Consider the following 11,233-nt stretch of genomic DNA (forward strand, 5'->3'; position numbering starts at 1 on the left):
AGAGAAGTGGAGGTAAATCAAGGAGTGGGGACTGAGGGCCATCAAGCTTCAGTTTTAGAGCTTGTAGGCTTCAGGAGGGGAAGAGTGAGTAAGAAACATATAAAATAGGTGCAGGAGTAGGCCATTCGGCCCTTCGAGCATGCAGCACCATTCAATAAGATCATGGCTGATCATTCACCTCAGTACCCCTTTCCTGCTTTCTCTCCATACGCCTTGATCCCTTTAGCCATAAGGGCCATATCTAACCCACTCTTGAATATATCTAACGAACTGGCATGAACAACTCTCTGCAGTAGAGAATTCCACAGGTTAACAAGTCTCTGAGTGAAGAAGTTTCTCATCAACTCGGTCCGAAATGGCTTACCCCTTATCGTTAGACTGTGACGCCTGGTTATGGACTTCCCCAACATTGGGCACATTCTTCCCGCATCTAACTTGTCCAGTCCCGTCAAAATTTTATATGTTTCTATGAGATCCTCTCTCATTCTTCTAAACTGCAGTGAATACAGGCCCAGTCGAACCAGTCTCTCAACATAGGTCAGTCCTGCCATCCCGAGAATCAATCTGTTGAACCTTCACTGCACTCCCCCAATAGCAAGAACGTCCTTCCTCAGATTAGGGGACCAAAACTGAACACAATATTCCAGGTGAGGCCTCAGCAAAAGTCTATACAACTGCAGTAAGACCTCCCTGCTCCTGCACTCAAATCCCCTAGCTATGAAGGCTAACATGCCATTTGCCTTCTTCACCACCTGCTGGACCTTCATGCTAACTTTCAATGACTGATGTACCATGACACCCTTGTCTCATTGCACCTCCCCTTTTCTTAATCTGTCGCCATTCAGATAATATTCTGTCTTCATGTTTTAGCCACCAAAGTGGATAACCTCACATTTATCCACATTATACTGCATCTGCCATGCATTTGCCCACTCACCTAACCTGTCCAAGTCACCCTGCAGCCTTTTAGCATCCTCCTCACAGCTCACACCACCATCCAGCTTAGTGTCATCTGCAAACTTGGAGATATTACACTCAATTCCTTCATCTAAATCATTGATGCATATTGTAAATAGCTGGAGTCCCAGCACTGAGCCCTGCGGCTCCCCACTAGTCACTGCTTGCCATTCTGAAAAGGACTTGTTTATCCAAATTCTCTGCTTCCTGTCTGCCAACCAGTTCTCTATCCACGTCAATACATTACCCCCAATACCCTGTGCTTTAATTTTGCACACCAATCTCTTGTGTGGGATCTTGTCAAAAACCTTTTGAAAGTCCAAATACACCACATCCACTGGTTCTCCCTTGTCCACTCTACTAGTTACTTCCTCAAAAAATTTTAGAAGACTTGTCATAAATCCATGCTGACTTGGACCGATCGAAATGTGCTGCTATTTCATCTTTAACAATTGATTCCAACATTTTCCCCACTACGGATGTCAGGCTAACCAGTCTATAATTCCCCATTTTCACTCTCTCGACTTTTTAAAAAAGTAGTGTTACATTAGCTACCCTCCAGTCCATAGGAACTGATCCAGAGTTGATAGACTGTTGGAAAATGATCACCAATGCATTCAGTATTTCGAGGGCCACTTCCTTAACTACAGTGGGATTCAGACTGTAGTTTCAGGATCCAGGGAGGGAAAAAGGAACAGATGGGGAGACTGGTGTGGATTCCAGCACAGTGATGATGTCGGGGGAGGGAGATTGTGTCGGGCCGTGTATTAGGGGTGTAGGAGGGACAAGAGAGTAAAGGTCAGAGGAGGAAATACTGCAGCAGTGTCCATCAATAGTGAGAGGGAGAAGGTGGGGGTCAGAGTGGGCCCTGGACAGGTCGGGAAACTGTTTGTTTACTGTGACCAGCTTTCCTTCTGTCACAAATAGCCTCCTGTAGCCCAGTGACACAAACAGCCAATTAAACGCCACCAATGTCCTTTGGTCTGGTGAGGTCTCCCTTTGTGAAACATCGGCTGTTGTTAAAGCTTCTCATTCTGACTCGCTCAAAGTGAGACAGTATCCACTGTCCCTTTTATTCCATGGGCTTCATCTTTGCTGGTATTGGTAACACGCCCGGGATCACTAAACACAAAACCCGGTCTGTAAATCACTTTCAGCTACTGGACTGAGTGTGTGCCCCACAGCATCTCTCTCTCCTTCAATGTGTGAATACAGCATCACGCCTGCAAAGCTGGTTTAAGTTTATATCCAGGCAGCAAATCTATTTAAGAAAAGCCTGAAGGCCGATGAGACACTGCTCAGGTGCCAGTGTGCTGCTGGTTTGTCCGGTATTTGCCTGTAATGCAAAGTAACTGAACATTTCTCCCAGTGCAACCTTTGCTGTAATGAAATGTGTCTTTTAATAAGCCTCATGTCCTTGCTCATGTCTGCTGCAATTGTGTAGAAAGAGGATGTGTGAAGTGATGGTGTTTGTATGGAGATGTGAAACGAGGAAACGGTATCTGTGTGTGGCAGTGACACAGCCTTGTGGTCACAGGCAGAACCATGCACCGATAGCCTTGAGTTTATGGTTTGAGCAGGGTCAGTTCATGAATGCTCAAGCTAAGAGGTGCCAGGGATCGGGAGCAGCGGCAGTAAATAAAATCTAAATGTAAATTCCGATGTAGTTTATCTTCATTTATTCCTATTATAATAGCTTTTGCTGAATGTGGCCCATGCCAAGTGCCAGGGTATTGGATCAGGCCCACCATAGAAAATGAGTTTGACACCTTGAGGTAGACAATGTCAACCAGATTCGCCCATTCACCAACCGAACAACTTCTTTACAAACTCAAGCTGGTTTGTAAGGCGTGACCATGTTTCCCAGAATCCATGTTCAGTGTCTGTAATGGCCCCTTCCCTTTCCCCATGATCGAAAATAGCATCTCTCAGGATCCCTCCAAGCACTTTCCCAGTGATCGAGGTCACGTTGATGGGCCTTCAGTTCCCAACTTGTGGCCAATTTGCAAAACTTGAACTATGTGTGCTACCTTCCAATCTCGGGGAACAACCCATGACTCTACTGAGCTGATGGAGATATGGGCAAAATGCTGACAGAGCACCCGTCCCATCTCTTTAAACACCCTTGGGTGGATATCATCCATACCTTACAATGTCAAGGTGAACCCGCATGGCGACTTTGCTGTCAATGAAGAGTGATTAGAAAGACCAAAGTGCCATTTGCCCCTCTCAGTGTGACCCTGAAGGACTGTGTCCAGGCTGAAGTTCTCCCCCCATACGATCCTCCGCCCAGATTGTCCTCACTGAGCTCCAGCCAGGTGATGCTAAACTCTCGGGTGGGAAAGAAAGAAATCCACACCAATGTGTTGAAAGCAACAAGAATTTATTTGTCTTTCTCCCAAATATTAAACTCCAGTCCAGTTACAGGAGTTATTGACATCAGCGGAAACAAACCCCAACTGTCAGAATGAATATGGTTCAGTCCGGATGTGATTAACAGCAGCAATAACAGCAGAATCCCACCCCTGCAGTCACTTGTGAACTCTCTGGTGTTTCAGCAGGGTGGATGACTGAGTGAATCCCCTCCCACACTCAGAGCAGATGAACGGCCTCTCCCCGGTGTGAACTCGCTGGTGTGTCAGCAAGTGGGATGACTGAGTGAATCCCTTCCCACACTCTGAGCAGGTGAACGGCCTCTCCTGAGTGTGAACTCGCTGGTGTCTCAGCAGGTGGGATGACTGAGTGAATCCCTTCCCACACTCCGAGCAGGTGAATGGCCTCTCCCCAGTGTGAACCGGCTGGTGTGCCAGCAGGTGGGATGATGTAGTGAATCCCTTCCCACACTCAGAGCAGGTGAATGGCCTCTCCCCAGCGTGAATTCGCTGGTGCCTCAGCAGGTGGGAGGACCGAGCGAATCCCTTCCCACAATCGGAGCAGGTGAACGGCCTCTCCCCGGTGTGAACGCGCTGGTGTGCCAGCAGGTGGGAGGACCGAGGGAATCCCTTCCCACAATCGGAGCAGGTGAACGGCCTCTCCCCAGTGTGAACTCGCTGGTGTATCAGCAGGTTGGATGACTGAGTGAATCCTTCCCCACACTCGGAGCAGGTGAATGGCCTCTCCCCAGTGTGAACTCGCTGGTGCCTCAGCAGGTCGGCTGACCGAGTGAATCCCTTCCCACAATCGGAGCAGCTTAACGGTCTCGCCTCAGTGTGAACTCGCTGGTGTATCAGCAGGTTGGATAATTGAGTGAATCCCTTCCGACACTCAGAGCAGCTGAATGGCCTCTCCCCAGTGTGAACTCGCCGATGTGTTTCCAGCTGGGATGGGTAGTTGAAACATTTCCCACAGTCCGCACATTTACACAGTTTCTCCCCAGTGTGACTGCACTTGTGTTTCTCCAGGTTGGATGATCGGCTGAAGCCTTGTCCACACACAGAGCACGTGTACTGTTTCTCCCCGCTGTGAACAGTGCTTTTTGCTTCCATGATCAAAGGCCGATGATATTCCGTTCCCGATGAATCGAGTGACTCCGTCAGATCTTAATGTGATGTTTGGTTTGGGCCTCTGGTTGACAAATCCTCCCCTTTTAATACCCTGTAAAGTGAGTTTCAAACAGGAAAAAGGGTGGGTGAGAGAGAACCCACAAAAACACAAAGGCAGGTTGTGAAATTGAGCTGAATGAACCTGGCTATTTGTGCAGCCATCAGCAGAAGAAAAGTGACCATGAAAGCTGACAGATTGTTGTAATAACCCAACTGGTCACTAATGTCCTGCAGGGAAGGGAACCCACCACCCGGTCTGGACCGACACAAGACTCTGGCCTCTATGGGAGGAGGGAGAGGTGGGCGGGGTGAAGGGGCGGGAATTTAAACATCTGCAACTCGACCAGAACTTTGACAGAACCTCCCAAACCCGCAACCTATCCCACCTAGATGGACCAGAGCAGCAGGTGCATGGAAATCCATCACCTCCAAGTTCCCCTCCAAGTCTCACACCATCCTGACTTGGGCATATATCACCGTTCCTACATCGTCACTGGGTGAAAATCCTGGAACTCCTCACCTAACAGCATTGTGGGAGGGCCTTCACCACACGGACTGCAGCAGTTCGAGAAGGCCCACCATCACCTTGTCAAGGGGCAAATGGAAATTGGAAATATATTCTGGCTCTACGAGCGACACCCACATCCTAAGAATGGATTAAAACAAATCTGTATATTGAAAGCCTCTGCAGAAATACTTGTTCCTAAAACAATACTCTTCTACATTGTGCGGGCAGTGTCTGTTTCACAACCTAATCTCCCCTAGAATCCACCGCCATTGACAGTCTCTCATCGGAAATTGTTGGTCCCAGAGATTCTGGGGGTTAAACCCAGCAGCTTCTCCCCCTCTCCACTCCAGGTCAAACTGATGCAACAAACAGACGCACACAGGAGGCCAGGGAGCGACTTCCGTATCCAGCACCCACCCTGATACAGAGCGGCTCTGGATTGGTCGCTCTGTGTTTCCAGTATCGATGCACTGAAGATCAGCATATGAGGGAGAAGGGAATAGAGGCTTATGCTGAGAGAGTTAGAACCATAGAATCAGAGAATGGTTACAGCACGGAACAAGACCATTCGGCCCGTCGAGCCCGTGCCAGCTCTCTGCAAGAGCACCTCAGCTAGACCCACTCCCCCACCCTTACCCCACAGCCATGCAAATGTTTTTCTTTCAGGTACTTATCCAACTCCCTTTTGAAAGCCGTGATTGAGTCTACCTCCACCACCCTTTCAGGCTGTGCAATCCGGATATTAAACACTCGCTGCGCAAAAAGGTTTTTTCTTGTGTCGCCTCTGGTTCTTTTGCCAATCACCTTAAATCTGTGTCCTCTGGTTCTCGACCCTTCTGCCAATGGGAACAGTATCTCTCGATCTACTCTGGCAAGACCACTCATGATTTTGAACACCTCGATCAAATCTCCTCTCAATCTTCTCCAAGGAGAACACAAGAAATAAGAGCGGGAGTAGGCCATTTGGCCCCTCGAGTCTGCTCCATCATTCAATAAAATCATGGCTGATCTGATCATGGACTCAACTCCACTTCACTTCCCCCTCGCTCCCATAAACCTTTACTCCCATATCGCTCAAAAAATCTGTCTATCTCCGCCTTAAAAAAATTCAATGATCCAGCCTCCACAGTTTTCTGGGGCAGAGAATTCCACAGAATTAGAACCCTCCGAGAGAAAAAATTCCCCCTCATCTCAGTTTTAAATGGGCAACCCCTTATTCTGAAACAATGCCCCCTAGTTCTAGATTCTCCTATGAGTGGAAATATCCTCTCTGCATCCACCTTGTCAAGCCCTCCAGTATGTTTTAAGTTTCAATAAGATCACCTCTCATTCTTCTGAACTTCAATGAGTATAGGTCCAAACTACTCAACCTTTCTTCATAAGTCAATGCCCTCATCTCAGGAATCAACCTAGTGAATCTTCTCTGAACTGCCTCCAATGAAAGTATATCCTTCCTTAAATACAGAGACCAAAACTGTACGCAGTACTCCAGGTGTGGCCTCACCAATACCCTGTACAGTTGTAGCAGGGCTTCTCTGCTTTTATACTCTATACCCCTTGCAACCCCAGCTGCTCCTGTTTTGTACAGGTTCATCATAATATCCATGCGTTTGTACTCGATACTTCTATTTGTAAACAGAGATACTGTCAAGTGTAGTATAAACAGGGACAGGGTCGAATGTAATATAAACCGAGACTGGGTCATGTGTAATTTTAAACAGTGACATGGTCTAGGGTAATATTTAGAATGACTCCTGGTGCCATGAGCTAGTGAGTACAGAAATAGGAGGATAGAGCAGATGAATGCCTGGCTGGAGAGATGGTGCAGGAGGGAGGGCTTTAGATTCCTGATGCATTGGGACCGCTTCTGGAGAGAGGTGGGACCTGTACAAGCCGGACGGGTTGCACCTCAACAGAGCCGGGACCAATATCCTCGTCCGGGGGGGGGGGGGGGTTTGTCAGTGCTGTTGGGGAGGGTTTAAACTAGCTTGGCAGGGGATGGGAACCTGAGAATAGATTCAGTGGGAGGGAAGTAAAGCTGGAATTCGAAAGCAAAAATATAGAAAGTGAGTTGGAATGACAGAGGAAAAAAGCAGGAAAAACAGGAAAAAAAACAAATTTAAAAGCTCTTTGTCTAAATGCACATAACATTTGTAACAAAATAGATGAATTGATGGCACAAATATATACAAATGGGTACGATCTGATACCCATTACAGAGATGTGGTTGCAAGGTGACAGGACTAGGAACTAAATATTCAGGGATATTTGACAATTTGGAAGGACAGACAGAAAGGAAAAGGAGGTGGGGCAGCTCTGTTAATAAAGAATGAGATCAGTGCGTTAGTGAGAAACGATATTTGCTCAGAGGATCAAGATATTGAATCAGTTTGGGTGGAGATGAGAAATAATAAAGGGAAAATCACTGGTGGACAGAGTCTATAGGCCCCTAACAGTAGCTACACTGTTGGACGGAGTATAAATCAAGAAATAATGGAGGCTTGTAATAAAGGAACGGCAATAATTATGGGTGATTTTAAACTTCATATTGATTGGACAAAGCAAATTGGCCAGGGTAGCCTTGAGGAGGAGTTCATAGAGTGTATCTGGGATAGTTTCCTTGAACAGTATGTTGTGGAACCAACCAGGGAGCAGGCTATCTTAGATCTAGTACTGTGTAATGAGGCAGGATTAATAAATGATCTGGTACTAAAAGATCCTCTCGGAATGAGTGACCATAATATGGTTGAATTTCAAATTCAACCATATTCTGGTTGGTGAGAAAGTTGGTTCTCAAACCAGGGTCCCAAGCTGAAATAAAGGAGACTACAATGGTATGAGGGCAGAGTTGGCTAAATTGGACTGGGAAAATAGATTAAAGAATGGGATGGTTGATGAGCAGTGGCAGACATTGAAGGAGATATTTCATAACCTGCAACAAAAATATATCCCAATGAGAAGCAAAGACTGTAAGAGACGGGATAACCATCCGTGGCTAACTAAGGAAATAAGGGAGGTATCAAATTGAAAACAAAGGCATACAGTGTGGCCAAGTCTAGTGGGAGGCCAGAGATGTATGACATTTTTAAAAGCCAGCAGAGAACGGCTAAAAATATGATTGAGAGGGAAGATAGATTATGAAAGAAAACTAGCACAAAATATAAAAACAGATAGTAAGAGTCCTTCATGGTAGAAGACACTAAAAACATCCCAGCAGTGGATAAGCGAGGGGCTATAGATAGGGAGGAACGCAATACAATCACTATCACTAATGACGTAGTACTAGGTAAAATAACAGGACTAAAGGCAGACAAGTCCCCTGGACCTGATGGCTTGCATCCTCGGATCTTAAGAGAAGTGGCTGCAGAGATCATGGATGCATTGGTTGTAATCTACCAAAATTCCCTGGATTCTAGGGTGGTCCCAACAGATTGGAAAGCCGCAAATGTAACGTGCCTATTTGAAAAAGGAAGCTGACAAAGAGCAGGACAATTTAGACCAGTTAGTCTAACATCTGTCATTGGGAAAATGCTGGATCCATTATTAAGGAAGCAGTAGCAGGACATTTGGAAAAGCATGATTCAATCAAGCAGATTCAACATGGTTTTATGAAAGGGAAATCATGTTTGACAAATTCACTGGAGTACTTTGAGGATGTAATGAGCAGGGTGGATAAGGGGGAAGCAGTGGGTGTGGTGTATTTGGATTTCCAGAAGGCATTCGATAAGGTGCCACATAAGAGGTTACTGCACAAGATAAAAGCTCACAGGGTTGGAGGTAATGTATTAACGTGGATAGAGGATTGGCAAACCAACAGAAAACAGAGGGTCGGGATAAATGGTCATTTTCCAGTTGGCAAACATGACTAGTGGGGTGCCGCAGGGATCGGTGCTGGGTCTTCAACTAATTATAATCCATATTAATGACTTGGATGAAGGGACCGAGTTTGCTGTTGTTACAAAAATTGTGCGGAGGACACAAAAAATCTGCAAAGGGATATAGACAGGTTAAGTGAGAGGGCAAACATTTGGCAGATGGAGTATAATGTGGGAAAATATGAAGTTATCCACTTTGGCAGAAATAATAGAAAAGCAAATTATAATTTAAATGGAGAAAAATTGCAAAGAGCTGCATTACAGAGAGACTTGGGGGTCTTGTGCATGAAACACAAAAAGTTAGTATGCAGGTACGGCAAGTAATCAGGAAGGCAAATGGAATATTGGCCTGTATTACAAGGGGGATAGAGTATAAAAGCAGAGAAGTCCTGCTGCAACTGTAAAGAGTTTTGGTGAAGCCACACCTGGAGTACTGCATTCAGTTTTGGTCTCCGTATTGAAGGAAGGATATACTTGCATTGAAGGCTATTCAGAGAAGGTTCACTAGGTTGATTCCGGAGATAGGGGGTTGACTTCTGAGGATAGGTTGAGTAGGTTGGGCCTATACACATTGGAGTTTCGAAGAATGAGAGGTGATCTTATTGAAACTTAATGATAATGAGGGGGCTCGCCAAGGTGGATGCAGAGAGGATATTTCCACTCATAGGGGAAGCTAAAACTCGGGGGACATAGTCTCAGAATAAGGAGCCGCCCATTTAAAAGTGAGATGAGGAGGAATTTCCTCTCTGAGGGTGGCAAATCCCTGGAATTCTGTGCCCCAAAGAGCTGTGCAAGCTGAGTCATTGAATAATTTAAGGTGGAGATAGACACATTTTTGAACGATAAGGGAATAAAGGGTTATGGGGAGCGGGCAGGGAAGTGGAGCCGAGGCCATGATCAGATCAGCCATGATCTTATTGAATGGGGAGCAGGCTCGAGGGGCCAAATGGCCTACTCCTGCTTCTATTTCTTATGTTATAGACTGTTTTCCCTCCACTCCCAATTTTCACCACCAATTCTGGCTGCGTTCAGTTCGACACTCAGTGGCTCCGCTCCATCTCCTTACCTGAAGGTGCTGACTCTGGCTGGGTTTAGTTCTGCACTCACTGCTTCCCCTCCCCTGAAGGTGCTGACTCTGGTTGGGTTCAGTTCTACACTCATTGGTTCCCCTCCCCTGAAGGTACTGACTCTGGCTGGGTTCAGTTCTACACTCACTGGTTCCCCTCCCCTGAAGTTGTTGACTCTGGCTGGGTTCAGTTCTACACTCACTGCTTCCCCTCCCCTGAAGGTGCTGACTCTGGTTGGGTTCAGTTCTACAGTCATTGGTTCCCCTCCCCTGAAGGTACTGACTCTGGCTGGGTTCAATTCCACACTCACTGGTTCCCCTCCCCTGAAGGTACTGACTCTGGCTGGGTTCAGTTCTGCACTCACTGGTTCCACACCCCTGAAGGTACTGACTCTGGTTGGGTGCAGTTCCAGACACTGACATCTTTCACTTTGTTCCGGCACCAAGATAGCAGCGCATGCGCTATGCTACTTACTGAACCAAGATGGCGGAGCGATGAACCTGCCTTCCTGTACCAAGCTGGCCGCCGTTAGTCTGGGCCTGTGACCGGGAGAACGACCCGAAGCTGCAACCGCCGATATTCCGGTTATTATTCCGGGCTTGCGGCGGGCACCGGATGTTTATGAAGCATCCCCGGCACCCCGCTGGTCCATTATTCCGCTCCGTCCCGCTGAAAAGGCACATCTAAGGAGCCTGTCCAAACTGTGTCTCATCCGCCATTACACGCACCGCGCATGCTCGAAACACATCCAAGATCGGCGCCTGCGCACTGAGCTCCTGTAGTCTGGGTGCGGCACATTCTTCCGCGCGGGGCATGCTGGGTACATAAGACCATGAGAAATTTGAGCAGGAGTGGGCCACCCGGACCCCTGAGCCTGCTCCCCATTCAATAAGATCATGGCTGGTCTGATCATAGACTCAGCTCCACCTCTCTGCCCGCTCCACAGAACCCTATACTCCATTATCGCTCAAAAATCTGGCTATCTCCGCCTTAAATATATTCAATGACCCAGCCTCCACTGCTCTCTGGGGCAGAGAATTCCAAAGATTTACAATCCTCTGAGAGAAGACATTTCTCCTTATCTCAGTTTTGAATGGGCTGAGGAGAAAGGCTGCATTTGTGAATAGAACAGGATTTACTGTGATTGCATTGGGCACTGAAACATGTTCACTCTGGCAGCTCTACTTTGTTTCTGATGATCTTAATAACCCCTATACCTGAGCTGGAGATTAATATTATGTATAAATGTTGAATAAATTATCTTTGTTTCAAACACAGTCTGTC

General features: G+C 46.8%; 1 protein-coding gene across 1 annotated transcript; it reads right to left on the reverse strand.

The window, feature by feature from the left end:
* Positions 1 to 3,362: 3,362 nt before the first annotated feature.
* LOC139235638 (zinc finger protein 436-like) lies at positions 3,363 to 10,649 on the reverse strand. Its single transcript, XM_070866688.1, has 2 exons — positions 10,424 to 10,649; positions 3,363 to 4,551 (listed from the first exon to the last, which is right to left on the reverse strand). The coding sequence occupies exon 2, from the start codon at positions 4,440 to 4,442 to the stop codon at positions 3,489 to 3,491; it is 954 nt and encodes a 317-aa protein (XP_070722789.1). The 5' UTR covers positions 4,443 to 4,551; positions 10,424 to 10,649; the 3' UTR covers positions 3,363 to 3,488.
* Positions 10,650 to 11,233: the final 584 nt, after the last annotated feature.

The sequence above is a fragment of the Pristiophorus japonicus genome, chromosome 23, assembly GCF_044704955.1.
Source record: "Pristiophorus japonicus isolate sPriJap1 chromosome 23, sPriJap1.hap1, whole genome shotgun sequence".
Classification (NCBI taxonomy): Eukaryota; Metazoa; Chordata; class Chondrichthyes; family Pristiophoridae; genus Pristiophorus; species Pristiophorus japonicus.